The sequence below is a fragment of the Nannobrachium achirus genome (assembly GCF_963921795.1).
Source record: "Nannobrachium achirus genome assembly, chromosome: 9".
In the NCBI taxonomy this organism is placed as follows: Eukaryota; Metazoa; Chordata; class Actinopteri; order Myctophiformes; family Myctophidae; genus Nannobrachium; species Nannobrachium achirus.
The window spans coordinates 33775300-33793180 of record NC_137818.1 but is presented as its reverse complement, the minus strand read 5'-3'; the positions used below and the strand labels follow the sequence as shown (position 1 = coordinate 33793180).

The window sequence follows — 17881 nt, the reverse complement described above, 5'->3', positions numbered from 1 at the left end:
CATACTGTACATGCAGGTTTCTAGGAAGTCGATTGTATTTATTACATTAGTCCAATGGTATTCATTACAGTGGTCCAACAGGTTATATATCAGTTACAATCTGGCTAGCCATCGCCAAAGAAAAGGGAAAAAACTGCACCCTCTCTGTTTTGTTCCTTTGAGAATCTTTTTTTTTAAATGTTTTTTATCCCACGATTTTTGCAACCCATTTTTCTCACCCGGTGACTACCTAACCTGTAGTCCTGGTTTCCGCTCTCCCCCTGCTGCGCCAGGGGACATCGGGGAGCACCCGGCTGGCTAGGGGGAGGTAGTATAGAAACCAGGACTACTGCATGTTTTTGTGTGAGGGCCTATGCCCAAGGAGACACGGGGAGAACATGCAAACTCACCACAGAAAGGCCCTATCGCCAACCCCACCTAGGGTGTGGGAGAATCTTTTCTTGAAAGATTATAGCAGTTACACCAGAAACGAAAGTAAGCAAGGTAAAGAACGTCACTCTGGCACCACGCCAGATGTGTGGACTCTGGACAGGCATTGTAGATGTAATCAAATTCAGAGTCATAACCAAAGTGTTCGGTCAGTGTTTTGTTTATTTCATCGGATAATAAAACAATTATAATTAACCCATCATATATTATTGCCCAAGCGTAATGATGAGAGAATATCCTAACATGTTCTTATAACTGTACATTCTGAGTACTTGCTTCTTGTGTATCTCTGTAGGCCAGTGATGCCTAAACCTTTCAGCTCGAGACCCAAAAGAGAAATTGTATAGGACCCAAACTAGTAGACCTAAAATTATTTTTTCATTCATGTTTTTGAAAATGTTTGAAAATCTAGGAAACAAATAAATAAAACCTGATATTTACTAAAATTGGTCTGTGACCCTAAAATGGGTCCAGACCCACTGTTTGGGAAACAGTGCTTTTATGCAAGGGACCTGCGCTCAAACAAGTGGGATATTCTCTGGTCTTGTCAGTTTCATTTTCCAGACAATAAATACAGGAAGCATTGAATCATTCCCCATCAGACCCAGTAGGCGTCACCTGGCTCACAGCCAGTTTACTGTAGATAAAAGACAGCTTTGCCCGTAAGTCCAAGACTACTTAAAGGTTGATGCCAGAGGGCTTCTTATTAAATATTTATCCCTTATTTTTATCACAATAACTTTCATCAAACAATGGCAAAAAGAATGACAGTGAGACAGCGGCTGAATGTGGGGCACGACTTCATTGAGCACTTGGAGGAAAGTAGACGTGGACACATTGCTGACAGAAAGAAGCTGACTGACATCTACAACAAGGAATTTAGAAGCAGGTAAATTAAAAACGTTTTAACCTGTACTGTAGGTAATAAAATATACTATGTAACATTAGTGGTGGAAAAAGTAGGTTACTCAAATGTTTTACTTAAATATAAAAGTATCGATAGAAGAAATACTCTACAAGTAAAATTGGCACAATGTCCCATTTTCACAAGTTTTCAAATGTATAAAAATCTTTTGAAAATACCAGATCTACAAGCTCACAATGCGTTGCATCACATTGTAGATCAGCTATTTTCAAATGGGTGAAATGTATAGGGCAAAAATGGTTAATGTATGTTTTAACCAATCAATCAATAATCTACAAAGTAACTAGTAACTCAAGTTTTCAAATAATTGTAGTGGTTTAAAAAGTACAATATTTGCCTCTGAGATGTAGAGGTGTAAAAGTATTGAAAATTGAAAAGACTCCAGTAAAGTAAAAATACCTCCAAATTGTACTGAAGTACTTGAGTAAACATACTTAGTTACTTTCCACCACTATGCAACATTATATAATGTAGGTCTTACAGTATATAATGTTACTTAGTATATTTTTTATATGAGGACTATACAATTGTCTGATTAGTATTGTCAAAGGGAATTTTTCTGGTGAATTATCAATTGGTGTCTGATATAACATACTTTATTTATTTGTACTGAGTGTACAGATCTTGGGTTCAACGCTGTGGTTTTAAATGTATTATGGATTATGGATTAAATTGGATTGGATTGGATATCATTGAATGTCTCTATCTCTCTCTCTCTCTCTCTCTCTCTCTCTCTCTCTCTCTCTCTCTCTCTCTCCACTTGAAGGGACTGTGGGGCCAAGGACCCTAACCTCAGCAGAATCCTCTTTACTCTATCAAGGTCCAAGCAAGTATTGACATGCGGGTCGAGTGTAATATTACATCCCGAGGTACACACACTGCATGTCTTTTCTGTGTTCACACTTTCACTTTGTTTTGTCTATTGTAGCCTATCGGTTGCCTGGGTGCCAGCCTGCTACGCTACGTTCCGTGGATTTGTGTTGTCACTTCACAGTGAAGTGACAAAACAAATCCACAGAAGGTAGCAGGCAGGCTACGTTGCTACGTTCCTGCATAGCAGGCTGGCACCCAGTCTAACACATGGGAATAAAATCTTTTCTATTTGTAAAACTACAATTCCCAGGAGGAAGTGCTCCACATAGGGTGTGCACCAGGTGTGCTGCATACAGCTGATGAAGGGAAGGGGATGGGAAGTTATTTATCCTTCCTATGTGTTTTGGGTGCTCAGAGGAAGGACACTGGACTGGAAATAAAGTGGGGGCATAGCACTTGGCCAAAGTGTGTGGATATCCTCTCCCTGTGTTAAAAGATTTAGTGTCCAGCAGCTTACTAGAATCTTTAAGCCGGGTGAGAGGCTGTCTATTTTTGTGCGTTTGTTGACATTTTTAGTACAAAGCAGTCATATCACATGTTAGCAGTTGTAATCACAAGACATTTCAGTCTTTCTTGGCTTTCAATTCAACACCTTTTCAACCAGTCTTGTGGCTTTAGTGATTCTTAATTAATGTTAATGAGTACTTTTCAAGTTAATTAAGTATTGTGTAGGCCCAACACTAGATGCAACTTTGACCCAGCTCTGCAGTTCCACCTAGAATTGTAATCTATTTTGCTAATTAAAGGGGAATATCATTAACTTGGTCAAGAGTATTTCTGTAAATGTGGAAATCAAATTATCTACATTCTTCAAAAGTTGTGAGTCAGTGCTGTCTGCTGTGCTATTCAAAGTTGGCCATTGTACTACAGACTTGTAGCCCAACTCTCTGGTTTCATTTCTGAGTAACATGCTGAAGAATCTCTCAAGAACAGATGTATTGCTACATTACTATTTCTGGTGAAATGAAAAGGAACAAAACAGAGAGGGTGCTGTTTTTCCATTTTCTTTGATGATGGCTAGCCAGATTGCATGCTGAAAAAAACCTAGATGTATACTGGAGATATGGACTAAAGTCTATACAGCTTTAAAAAGATATCCCAAATTAGCATTTATAAGTATGGAGTTCCCATGATATACTGTACCCCATTAGGTATGCTTCAAGCAAGCATCATGCTTGGTTATAATAATGATTGCGACTGTAGGGAGCAGTTGGCATCAAAACCTCCGTCTCATGTCAGTGAGTGAGATGGTCTCGCCTCATGTCACACTCCATATATTTTCCCCATTGACTTGAATGGGGGAAATTCAAATGGTAAGACAGAATTCATTTGCAAGTGTGACTTGCATCACAGCGACTACAATTGCAAATGAATTCTGTCCTTGTCCCTTTTATGTCCATATATAGAAATCCCTGATGTCATCAATATTAAGCCCATATCTGGGAATGCCCATATATGGAACATATTGTGTCACTGTGTCAGTCTCATGATAGTCTCTCAAGATCAGACTAACTGACTCCAGTCAAGTGAAAAGGACCTTTTCTTGACGATGGCTAGCCTGATTTGTCTCATGATAACCAGTGTGGTTGCCACGACGCGAGTCACTCTTGCAAATTAATTATGTCCTTGTCCCTTTCATGTACGCATATGGTGTTTTTATGCCCATATATGGAGATTGTGACCTTGCCTTAAGGCAAGGTTGCGTCTTACTAGTGATGATAACCAATAATAAAGACTGATGTTTTTTGCTTCAGAGGAGAATGTTGCATCAGGATCAATGGCACATGCCGGGATTAGCGCACATGTCCACCCTGAGTCCAGGACCGGTGGGCTGCAGCCCAGCTCAGGTGGGCTCTGCTGAGCCTCTAGAAAACTCAGCCTCCCCGGGTGATGCAGAGACGGGCGTTCTAGCCCGCAGGAAGCTGGCCAGACTCCTCATGGACAGACTCGCCACTGACAAGTGAGACCATTGAACCAACTGTACTGCACAGTGTGAATGGGGTTGGGATCCTTTTAGGATTTGAACGATTCCGGTTCCTTATGGTTCCCTTTAATGATTCCTATATTTTGACATTTCTGTATGCCTTCATTGTAATCTTTGATAAACACAACTTTGATCATACATACAGTATTGCATTTATGGTAGTGGTTCTCAAAGTGGGGCAGAGGGACCCTTTGGGTTACTTGAGGGGGTTCCAAATGGACCCTTACAGGTCTGTAACTCTTGAGTGTACAAGTGGAATCATATGACAATATTATATCCAAAATCCCAGGTATCTACTGTATATCTGCTGTATATAATATTGATATACTGTATATATTGCTCAGTCCTGCCCCTGTTTCTTTCAACCCTGCAGGGCTCAGTTCATCTCTGATCGTTGCGGTGTCAGCATCACATCAGATCATGAGCTAAAGGATGGAACAGTTCGCTTCCATGTTGAGGGCGTGCATGAGGTAAAGGTCTGGCAAAAGTACTAATATAAATGGTGAAGAACATTTGAAGTCACTTGTATCATACAGTACTTTGAAAAGTTGTGACTTTAGTTCCCATTAATTATGATTTGTTCCCTTGGTATATTTCGATCTTTACCCCGCAAGAAGTTATCAACGATCTATCAATACAGATACATTGTTGAGGTGATTAACAATGATTACTTTGATACATCTCTTAACAGTATGTTGCCCGACTCTACATCGAGAACTCGGGCTCCAGCCCAGTGTACTTCACCTACTATTCTGCACTGCATCGCATCAGCTACTTCATTTTCAAAGATGAACAGAATGTATCCCGAAGCAATCCACTTCAGCTAGGACCAGGCAAGAGAGACACACACACACACACACACACACACACACACACACACACACACACACACACACACACACACACCGTCTGAAGATGCACAATCTTCCCAACATTCTGATACTAAAGTAGCTTTTTTCAGAGCGACAAATCAACAGCAACATACACTAGAGATCTAGCACCTGTAAACATGGGATGTCCACAATATCTGCCGCCCACTTTCAGCATTTGTGTACCATTTCGCCTCTAGTGGCACAGCGACCGTTGGGCTAGCTTCCTAAATGAAGCATCTTTGATGACTCATACATTGGAGACCGTTCTGTGGGATGCTTTCGGATTTACTCCCGGGACACAGAGATTTGGTCAATTAATGTGTGTGTGTGTGTATATACTTTACATGTCACCTAGGGTTGACTGTTAGATTATTAGCCAAATTTGATGTAAACCTGTCCAGAAAATGTTTTATTTTTCTGTAGTCTTGCATAACTGCATTAGTGCCACTATTGATGAGATGACGTGTGTTATGAGCTCAACAACTCCCTGCCTTCCAGGCACGTGCACACAATAGACATCAAAGGGGGCTTGAGCCCCTGCCCTTTTACCTGTCTGTAAAAGGTGCCCTCTCCAGACCATGAAAATGCGCAGACCTCCATGCTCACAATGCATCGCAGCGTGACGCGTCGTGAGCTTGGAGGTCTGCTATTTTCGATATTTCCACCAAAAGGCCCTTTTAGAAATGTCCAGAACCTGCCTTTCTAACATTCTCTGCATGTCCCTGCTCACAGGTGCTAGCTATGAGATCCAGGTCCTGTTCACCTCCAGCCAGGTAGGCTTCTATCCAGCCACACTGGCCTTTGAGTTCAAACCGGACCTGCTGCCCTCCTCCACCTCCTTCCACATTGTGCGCTTCATAGAGGCCCAGCACTTGACCTCTCTGGCCAAAGAGCTGGCTCCAATAGCCCCCTACAACCCCCGCTCCATGGCTGGCCTGACTGGAGAGCCTCGTTGTCCCATTGAGGATGGCCAACGTCCTGAATGGTAAGAGACTTCTATAATATTGATCTTGAATGGCGCCTGAACCAATGCCAGGTTGCTGGGTCCGATCCCGACGTTTGGATAATTGTAGCCCACTGATTTGACCAATATTTTGTCAAAAAGTGCAAAATGTTCTAATAAAAAAAACTCAGACCTTCTATCGATAAAATAAATACAAATAAGTTGGAACGATAAAAGATAAACTTAAATTGAACATTATTTAACCACTTGACCCCATTAAAAAAAAACAGCAGATCTACAGGATCACAACATGACACAATGTGTTGTGAGCTTGTACACATAGTAATGGCCTATAATAACATGCCCAAATTAGTTATGCCAGGTTGAAAGTGATAAAAAATCAGGACACATCAGCTGCACAATTTCCGATAAAGGCTTTATATACAGTATATTATAATTGCCCTAACATTGATGATTGCACAGAACTTGCCTTTTACTCAGGGCTAGAAATGTTTTCACTGCTCTCTCGTCCTTGTGTTTCCCAGTCCTGCAGGGAATCCTGAACAGGTGGTTGCTCTGACCACCTACAGGATGCCACAGTATGTGAGAGATCTGACACTCATGGACAAACACCCCAGCTTCATCTCTCACAGACAACAAGTTTTGGATGCTCGGTACGTTTACAACTTTTACTTTCCTTGAGTATGTACATTTTTCAATACCATACTTCGATAGCAATAACGTATTTATTTATTAACTTATTTAACTTAATTATTTGACAGCTTTAGTTATTGTTACTTTGCAAATTTAGAATATTATTACAAAACATACAGGACGTATACTTCTAACAGAGTATTTTTATGTTGTGGAGTTGCTCAATTTACTTGATGAAATCACTTGAAAACTGAATCTTAGTATTTTCCACCACTGCATCAGTATGATGTGGAACATTCAGACAAGACATTGATCTAGACAGCGTTTCAATAAGACAGCTCAATATGTAGGTACTGACAGAATGTGTGGTCATCATAGATGTGAGGAATGTGCACTTGAGATTCAGGGTACATTGGACCTTCGCACTCAGCTTTGCAATGTCTAGTGCACCAGGAATTTATTTGGGGGTAAATAAAGTACTTCATAATATTCAGTTTAAGTTACCAACACTATCAACTCTAAAGCAGACAATGTTATTTTTTGTCTGCTATATGATATTATTTCCCATCTGAATCAATCTAACCAGACAAACATTTCTGGGCTATTTGTTGTTGCTTGCTTGGGGATTGTTATTTTCTTATTGAAACCATATTGCCATATCACTGCAACTTCCACCATCCATTCAGATATTAAAACATAAAGCAAATCCATCTGTATCAGCTCAAGACATACACATTTTATGTACGGCATGTCTTTGTCCCAAAGTTCTGTGTACTCGCATTTATTAAAACAAGCATCTCATTCATGTTCATTTCAATATGCTCTGGCATGCATGCCACTGTGCTTGTTAAAAGTTGAAGAAAACCTGTTCTGCCCCTCCATAGGGCCATACTGGAGAGTCCCCTGAGTAGACAGAACTACACAGAGAGGTTCCAGTTACTTCTATACCTGGAAGAGCTTCAAATGACAGTGGACATGCAGAAATTCAACATTGTGGCAACTCCCATGATCAGAGACGAGCACGACAAGAAACTCATCGCTCTCGCTGTGTGTATTCATGCATATTATATACTGGGAGAGCAATTTAGTTTAAAGCCATACATATGCACTGTAGTTTATCCATTTTGTACAAGTGGTGGAATTACAGTAGTACTACTTTGGACTCGCCTATTTGATACTTCTACACACTGCTCTTCTACTGCCACAATATACAAGCATTGCATCTGTGACTTGTAGATCAGCCATTATTAATAACCCAACAACCCTGTCTTATGCCTTAACCTTATTTTGTGCAGGTTCTTTTTACTATTTTGAAAAACATTTTAAAATACTAATGGGTCCCCAGAAAAAGTATTTAATTTAGCGGCACAATCATTTAACCACTTAAACCATAGTTTACATGTCGGCTGTTAAAGCATAGCAGATATATAAGCTCATGGCGCATCACTTTGTGCTGTGCTATGAGCTTGTAGATCTGCTATTTTTGAAAGATAATGACCTAATTCTTAAAGCATTACATTTTTAACTCAACTCTTTGCTTCTGGAGGTCCCTGGCAAAAAATATTTTTGGGGTCTGCAGCCAAATACATAATGATTTTGGGTGTCCTTGACTTGGAAAAGGTTTTGAGAAGCACTGCTTTACACCTGGTTCTCAAAGTGGATTCCAGAGACTCTGGAGTCCTTTTAGTGGGGTCTAAATGGACCCATACGTCTGTAACTCTGACCGTAACAGGTTCATTTGGTTCCATTTGTACACTGTCAGAGTTAAGAGGCGACCTTGAAAATGTGAAAGTTTTGAGAAGCACTGCTTTATACCGCTGTGTACAACGTGTGGACCTTCAGGTTCCAGGGGTGTCTGAGAAGCGCCCCTCTCTGCTGCGTGGGGACCAGCTGCTGGTGAGGCCTTCCACTGAGCCAGCAGGGGGCGCTGGGGAGCTGTTGAAGTACAGGGGCTACATCCACCGTGTGGAGCAGGAACAGGTGAAACTGGGCTTCAGTGCCAAGTAAGAACCAAGAGGAAGTGTCAGTTCAACTGCTAGTATGAAATGCATTCTAACTGACAGGCAATTAGATTGAAAACTTTCAGGTTAAGGCTGAATTACCAGTTATTTATTAGAACTTCGGTAGGAGCAATTCTTTGTGTTATTTTTGCATATGTTTTTGAGCGGTGGTAGACCGCTCCATAGCATGGCCGTGTGTGTATCCGTGTATGTATCCGTGTATGTATGTGTGTATGTAGCCTGAACTACCACTCGGTGACCAGAGAGGGTGCTCTTGAGTCTAGTCTGAGCATCAACTGCAATATTCTCTCTCTCTCTCTCTCTCTCTCACACACACGCACACACGCACGCACGCACACACACACACACACACACACACACACACACACACACACACACACACACACACACACACACACACACACACACACACACACACACACACACACACACACACACACACAACCACCGCTCAGTTCACACGGGTGTGATTTTTGTTTACTGTCAGACTCTGCATATCTTGTCCGGGTAACGCTTGACACTGTGGTTCCCCTGACACATCACTGTGACATCACAGGTGACATCACAGTGATGTCAGATACTCAGAGCAGGGATCACGCCTCACACTGTGGTTCCCCTGACACATCACTGTGACATCAGTGATGTCAGATACTGGGATCTCCATATATGGCCATAAACAGGTGGCGTCACAGTGGTCTGGCTGGTTCAGACAGGGATTGTATAAATGGTAAATGGTAAATGGTGCATTTATATAGCGCTTTTATCCAAAGCGCTTTACAGAGATTGTGCATTACATTCACCCATTCACGCACACATTCATACACCGGTGGCGGAGGAAACCATGCAAGGCACCAACCAGCTCACCGGGAGTGAGGTTGAACAATGTGGGGTTGAACAATGTGGGGTTCAGAGTCTTGCCCAAGGACCCTTCGACATTAACTCAGGGGGAGCCCGGATTCGAACTGGGAACCCTTCGTGCTCTAATAACGGTTTTTCTACCCCTGAGCTATGCCGCCCCATGTTGTATGTTGTGATGTCATGGGAACCACTCTCAACAGAATCCCTTTATGCCCATATATGGAGATCCCAGATGTCATCAATATTAAGCCCATATCTAACAGGGGCATAAAAGGGATTTTGTTAGGGATCTCCATATATGGGCATAAAAGGGATTGTATCCCAGATGATGCCCTGTTAGGAAAATCACACTAACAGAATCCATATACTGTATGGCCAAGACAGATGGTGCGACCTTGCCCTTTAGGGTGAGGTCGCTTTACGCCCTTAGGCGTCTTAATGGTTATATTTACATTAGGTGTACAGCAGTTAATCAAACTAATCGATTTGATTAAAGTTGAAAAGTTACATGGTAGAGGCGAGCTTGAGTGGTTAAGCAAATTAATTAGTAGATTATAAAAAATCTATTCTAAATTGTTTGTGCCAATTCATCAAATGAAGAAAATGATGTATAAAAACCTTGCTTCTTGGTAATTTGATTAATTGAAAAAAGAAATCGATGCATGTGTGGCTTGTCTTTCACCCCAGGCTGCTGGCCACCCTCGTAGACGGCATGAAGTTCAGTGTGGAGTTTACAGTCAACAGGATGACCATGCGCCTCCAGCACAGAGCCGTAGAGCTGGTGACTCAACACAGCCTGCTGGAGGTGCTGTTTCCTACGGCAGACACTGCCTCAGAGCAGCAGCCACAACTGCCTACGCTCAGGTCTGCTGACACCTTTTGGATTTGAGATGTTATTTACTGACAGATTTGTACACATATTCATACATATGGTTGCACACCACAGTCAAAAGGATAAAACATTTATGAGCTTCTTTTTTTTCATTGTGGTCCTTTAAAATTAAAATTAGATGTATGTCTGCAGAGTGTGGGAGTTGTATGTATTGATTGTATGTGGATAAATAAAATGGTAAAGAGCAATATGAATACATTAGATATACCCATATATATTAGCCTTGTAAACCACCCCCTTTCCGGAAATGACATTTGCTTTTGATTTCAGAAGGTTGTGATTTATGAGGCTATACCCATACATATACAACACATACAGTATTTAGTCAAATGAAAGAAGGAAACTAAAACAATAACTATAAGAGAAAGGTTAAGAGACGGGAGACAGGATTCACTGTAGCTTCACCTTTAGTGTAAAACAAGACTGCAGGTACATGGAAGTAGAACAATAGACAGGGGGGCATGACGGTAGCACAACAGGGACAAAACTAGGGCTGTCAATAATACACAACCAATACACAACAGTAAACATTTAGGATAAGAATATATCTTTTTCATTCTGGTTGAAAGTAATTGACTTGCCTTTTCCTCTGTAGTCTGTTTGACAGACAGTTGGAAGACAACCCAGAGCAGTATGAAGCTGTGCAACACATTGTAGCTGGATGTTATAAACCTGCTCCCTACCTGGTGTTTGGACCGCCTGGCACAGGTACACTACTTCATGTTGTGTGTGTGTTTAAGGTATTATAGTTTTGAAATATTCATTAATTTGTATTTACATTCTAGTTTGATTTTAGTTTGTTTTACTTTTTACAAGCAAAAATGTAGTTTAAGTTTTAGCTTCATTTAGTGTGGTTGCCCCTGCAGGGCAACCAGACTATTAGGCTACTTGTTTTGTTTCAGGTATTATGAGGAACACCTTCATTTGTAGAAGTAAAGCTGAAAAGGGATAACATAACATGTGATTGAGGAAAAACAAACAAAGATGATTTTATATGCAATTCTGTGTCAGTTACTGTACTGTAGTTGCTTATTGTAATTCACTCTAGATTAGGAGCGTCTGCTCTTTTGGTTCGTTTTGCGTTTTTTTTTTTTTTTTTTTTTTTTCCAACAAATAATTGTCTCCCTTTTAGTTCATCTTAGTTTGGGTTCACTAGAATTAACCTTTGTGTGCTGATCTGTGCATGAATTTACAGAATATATTTGTCTGTGTTTGTCAGGGAAAACAGTGACTGTGGTTGAGGCCATCAAGCAGATAGAGAAGACCCAGGGTCCCTGCTACATCCTAGCCTGTGCTCCATCCAACAGTGCCACAGACCTCCTCTGTATGAAGATAGTGGAGCATGTGGACAAGCACAAGGTGTTCCGCATGTACGCCAGCAGCCGGGACCCCAGAGACGTCCCTGCACAACTACTGGTCAGTACCTACACAATTCCTGGTCAGTACCTACACAACTCCTGGTCAGTACCTACACAACTACTGTTACGAGTTAAAAGTCCAGTATTCATTTTACTTGAAAGTACAAAACTATTGGCATCAAAATATACTTTAAGTTCCAAAAGTAAAATTACTTATTATGCAGAATGTCCCAAGTTTTGCAAATGTTTAAAAAAAAAATCAAAATCTTGCAAAACTATCAGATATATTGTTACATCTTACATAAGAATTAAATTTGCATTGTGCCAGAATTAATACATTTTGCCAGGAGAGGGCAATGTCACTCCACACAGGAACTGTAAACATTGCTGCCCTATTCTTGACATTTTAACTCAATCATTGGACAATACAGTATAGTCTGTAGATATTCAATTAACCTCATTCAGCTAAATTGGCTATGCTCACAGCGTTACGTGGCACATTATCAGCTTGTAGATCAGCAATTTCTTTGGAAGGAAAAAAGGGGGACACTGGTCATTGAAGTCTATATGGGTTTGAGTGGTTAATTCTATCCTTTTCATTTGACCAGGGATGCTGTAACCTAGAGGGGGACAGCTTTGTGTTTCCCACTACAGACAATCTGATGCAGTTTAAGATCGTGGTGACCACATTGCTGACTGCTGGACGGTAACTGATGCTTAATTCCATTCACAGTGCATCTTCCTTACTCTCTCTGTACACTTAACAATTTTGCTGCCATTTTAAACATAGCTGTAGTAAGCAGCTGCCAAATTGTCCTTACCTTTTAACGTGGGCACGCGCACGCATCGTGCACAATCTGTGCGCGACTCATCTAGTAGACGTGTAGACTCGGTGAAAGCTATCGAATAAAAAAAACAAAACATTGAAATAGACATATCCGTTGCCACGCTGTATCCCTGCTTATCCGCCAGTGTTTACATGAAAAAACATTGAAAAAAGCCAGCTGTGCGCTATGGTAACACGTGGACACGTTCACGCACAAAACGCACGATATGTGCGGGGATCATAATCCAGGCGTGTAGAGACTGGATCAAAGTTTCCAAACGCAAAAATCGGATTGAAAAACGAGCTTTCCATCGCTGAGTAGCTTCCTCTTCTGTTACAATGTAAACCAATGGAGGCGAGACTATGGCCCAGGCTCAGACCGGATACGGAAAGCTAGATCCGGTCCAGACCGGAAATACGACCGGATACAGTTAAGGGGTGGGCCTAAAGAGCCAGAATCAGCGAAAATCTGCGATAATACTTTTAATCCTTTCATAATGTTTAAAGCTAATTAAAATTCCGGGATCGACGGGCATGGCACCGCGGTACAGTGGGAAATCTCCGGTTTCGACGGGGATCGCAGAGTATGAGTTAAACCAAAACCATCGATCTCCCCAAATTCACCTTGTGGAAAGACATTTCTGTTAGTGTAATATTCACTGTCCTTGAATGCTAACGCTGTCTCTGTAGACTGGTGACGGGAGGCGTTCCCCCAGGACATTTCACTCACATATTTGTGGATGAAGCAGGCCAGGCTATGGAGACTGAGTGCATCCTCCCTCTGGCAGGTTAGGAACAGACACACACACACACGTTGGTATTGCTACATGTGACAAAGGCCTTTTTATAAATGTCCCCCTTTTTTCTTGCCATTTTGTACCCTAACCCTAAAGTCTGAGTTATATTGGTTGCACACCTGTGCCACCGAAAATTGCCGATATCGAAGCTCGCGCCATGCTGAAATGCCTAGCGAGTTTTTAAATCTGCAATTTTTGGTGCATTCCAGACTCACATTGTCTATAACACACACACACACACACACACACACACACACACACACACACACACACACACACACACACACACACACACACACACACACACACACACACATTGTACTGTAGGTGTATTCACAGTGATGGAGTGTTTTTCCATGTGTGTACTGTAGGTCTGCTCCAGACGACGTCTACTCATTTGGTACTGGCTGGAGACCCAAACCAGCTGGGGCCTATTGTCAGATCCCCCCTGGCAATGAAGCATGGCATGAGTAAATATCTCTTCTCTCTCTCACACACGCACGCGCGCACGCACGTCTGGGTACCTTTTATTCCAGAGACTGTGGATATAAATCCAGAGATAAGCTGTTTTGATCCCAAGAGACATAAGTGTCATTCATAGATTCATTCATAAAATCTGAACCTGATCAATATGACTGTTAAGCTTAAGATATATCCACAATGAAAATCTATCAACAATTTGTATTATTATACGTATTGTCATTCAGCAATATAAACAAAATGAACATGAATGTACAGTTACCCTCAACAGGCATAATATGCCAGTGTTTGGCTATGTACGTCATAGCCGTAATTGACAGTATCTATGAGCAGTAGTAATGTGACATGAACAAAGTCCATGTAAGAGGGAGTTTCGGGTCAAGCTTTGGTTGATATAATGGCAATGCCTGATGCTTACTGTACCTTACTTTTGAAACGAAATGATAAATGTATGCAGTCATGTAGCACGTCATAATGGATTTAAAATGCATACAGTGGACAGGTGGATTTAGAACAGTGGTTCCCAAACCTTTTAGCTCGAGACCCAAAAGAGGAATTGGCCATTTGCCCGGGACCCAAACCAGTAAAAACAGCAGATCTACAAGCTTACAACGCGTCACTTTGCGCCACGTTGTGTGAGCTTGTATATCGGCCATTTCCACTACTACTTAAACATTTGTTTTCTAATTTACAGAATTTCTTTGATTTTCCTTATTTCTTCATGAAATTACTTTAATTTGTGACAATTTTAGCTTTTATGGGGAATGTGTTTTTAATGTAAAAAAAAAATCATTCAAAACAAAACATAGGAAACTTAAAAAATGAAGGGACCCAGAAAAATGTGTCCGCGGCCCCACCCAGTGCTTGGGAACCAGTGATGTAGAACACTGGGGACCATTTTGAAGGTCAAAGATGTTGCAGCCACAGAGCTTATGTTCTGGTGTCCTTGCAGCCCTGTCCCTGTTGGAACGTCTGATGAAGCATGTGGATCTGTACCTCAAGGACGAGAGGGGAGAGTTCGCCAAACGATTTGTCACCAAACTGCTAAGAAACTACAGGCATGTTTATTTCCCTTCCTTTAAAAAAGCCAGACATTTTATTAACTTGCCAAGATGCTAGGCCTGCAGCGCTAAAAGTCCTATCTGATTTCAATCTTGGATAGTAGGCCCTGGTTATAGGCCTACCACATGCCCACTTCTTATTTCTCTGTCCTCTTCTGTATATTCAGTATATTCAGTCTGTATTGTACACTGTTTTCCAGGTCCCACCCAGCCATTCTGAACATTCCCAATGAACTTTTCTATGAGGGAGAGCTCCAGGTTTTTGCAAATGAGATGATCCGCAACTCCTACTGTAGATGGGAACACCTGCCCAAGATGGTAACTTTTTTTCTATCCTTCTCCCTTCTCCCTGAATACATAATGTTTTTTTTTTTGTCTTTTTGGAAATCCTTTGGAATATGAATAATTAAAAACTAAACATAGGTGAGTGGTTGGGGAGCGAAAGCCCCTGGTCGTTCCAGGTACGATGCCAGGCCAGAAATTAATCAATGTGTGTCCCTGAGCAAGACTCTTGACCCCTTGTACTAGCCACTGTCTTAATGTCCTTCCTTCTACCTGCCCTCTGCTTCAGGACTTTCCCATGATCTTCCATGGGGTGACGGGTATTGATCAGCGCGAGGCTAACAGTCCGTCGTTCTTCAACATAGCAGAGGTGCAGATGTTGATGGACTACCTGAAGAAAATCTTTGAGACGCAGGGCAAGAATGGCCTGTCTAAAATTGAACCAAGTGACATTGGCATCGTTGCCCCTTACAGAAAACAGGTTTGAGCCGCACTAGATCATCTGAGTACACGGTAACATCTTCAGTGTTGATTAAATGCCAAAGGCTATTCCATTGGTTCCATTTGTACACCCTTGGGAGTAGTTTAACCCTAAAGATTTTACTGTGTAGGATGGACTATCCATTTATATTATACTGCCAGTAGAGATGTTTTTGGTAAACAAAAGACAAAACACAATGTTGTATATTTATACAGGTGGAAAAAATTCGCAAGGCCCTCAAGTCAGTGGAGAACTCCCTGAAAATAATGAACATGAAGGACCTGAAGGTATGGAGGCATCAGCTGTATGAAGGCATCGGCTGCATATTAAAAACATTTTAGACGTTTCAGAAACTACTCCTTTTGACTTGTGTGTATGTATAATAGGTTGGTTCAGTAGAGGAGTTCCAAGGCCAGGAGAGAAAGGTGATTCTGGTGTCCACAGTTCGCAGCAGCCCCAAATATGCCGAGCTTGATCAACAGTTCACCCTGGGCTTTGTGAAGAATGTAAAGGTATGTACAGCATAACACGAAAAACAATACAGGGCTCGCAGCTCACTGTTAAATGCTCCAAATTGGATTTATGGAATACATCAGCAGATATTTACCTTGCAGTCTTTTTACAATAGTAAAACACGACATAACTCAACTCATAAAGTTCTGTTCTTATGTTTATGAGCTCCTGTGATGCCTTTGTCTTGTACTTAGAGGTTCAATGTGACGATGACTCGAGCCAAAGCCCTTCTGATTGTGGTGGGAAACCCCAGAGTGCTTAAAACGGATCCAACCTGGGCCAGGTGGGTATCGTCTCTAAATGTTACTATAGAATTGTGTCATTTGACAAAGTTTTCGTTAACCACTAAACCCTGTGTTCATAGAATCCCCCAGGGCACTATAATTGGTCTCCTCCTAAGCTTGTAGATCTGCTATTTTTGTTAGCCTATCGGAGTAGGGACACTAGGGTTTGTTCATTCTGTTTCTTTCACACTCTTTTCTCTGTTCCAGGTTTATTCAGTACTGCAGTGATGAGGGAGGCTATGCTGGTTTCCCCCACACAGAGGACGAGGAGGAAGTGGTGACCAGATTGTCTGACCTTTACATCCAGATGCAGCCTAAAGGTGAGAGACGGACACACAACGAAATTTGACTTAATCTGCTGGCCTACCTTAACCACACTTGTCCCAAAATCCCCCAAAACAAATTGTAACTCCGACCTGAACCCTTAAACTTAGAACCGTTTTTGTTACCGTTAAAGATTACCCTGTTAACCTTTTGTGGTGGCCATACTTTTATTTAATTTGAATTAATTTCGAGTAGCCAATATTCTTTGGCTACCTGTCAGTGAGGAGCCCCAACCGGGAGGGTGTAGCGTGACGTCTCTGTCCTACTTCTCCGTTCAACATTACCCGCTGACAGGTGCCGTCCCCAGCCCCAGCCCGTAGGAGTACCGTATGTACAGTGACAAAGATCATCCTCCTTGCCCAGCTTATCATCCCCGAGCACAGCCAATTGTTTTCGTATAGGGTGTGCCAAATGTAGTTCTAAGAGCGGCCATTTCTTGGGTAAACACAGCCTTACACAGGTGTTCTGATCAGACTATAGCATTAGTTCTATGCAATCAAACAATTGAAACACCTGTGTTTTTACCCAAGAAATGGCCGCTAAGGACTACAATGACGTAGCCGCTGGCACACACTATAGACGCTTGGCAAGTCGGATGCACCACGGTGGATTTGCAATCCGAAAGCCTTGGAAGCCATACGTAGCTAGTGGTTCAAGAGAGGCTGGTAATCAGAAGATTCACCTCCCTGTCTGCCTAGTACATTTGTCTTGAGCCTGACCCCTAGCCCTACCCTGAGCACTCATTTTTACAGGTATTATTATCCTCCCCCAACCAAGAATAGTCTCTCACACCCCCCCCCCCCCCCCCCCCACACACACACCCCCCCACACACACCCCCCCCCACACACACCCCCACACACACTTTTCCTTATGCAGTAATATGTTTTATCCATTGTTAATGCCTTCCTTCCCTGTCCTCTCTTTTGGTGAATGGCGCCCTCCAGTGGCGACTGTTCAGCTGCAGCCAGACCCAGAGTGGAGGAATGAACATTGAAAGAGACTACACTTAGGACCTGTTCCAAT

General features: G+C 41.9%; 1 protein-coding gene across 1 annotated transcript; it reads left to right on the top strand.

The window, feature by feature from the left end:
- Nucleotides 1–4029: 4029 nt before the first annotated feature.
- On the top strand, nt 4030–17177 carry LOC308290784 (putative helicase mov-10-B.2; the record flags this gene model as incomplete). The annotated part of the gene is made up of 20 exons (XM_080732693.1): nt 4030–4187; nt 4585–4681; nt 4903–5044; nt 5816–6068; nt 6572–6700; nt 7565–7727; nt 8523–8683; nt 10247–10423; nt 11047–11159; nt 11671–11867; nt 12418–12515; nt 13326–13423; nt 14865–14970; nt 15174–15291; nt 15545–15736; nt 15952–16023; nt 16123–16248; nt 16444–16652; nt 16741–16853; nt 17152–17177. 20 exons carry the CDS (start codon nt 4030–4032, stop codon nt 17175–17177), a joined length of 2748 nt encoding a protein of 915 aa, XP_080588819.1.
- Between the last annotated feature and the right edge of the window lie 704 nt (nt 17178–17881).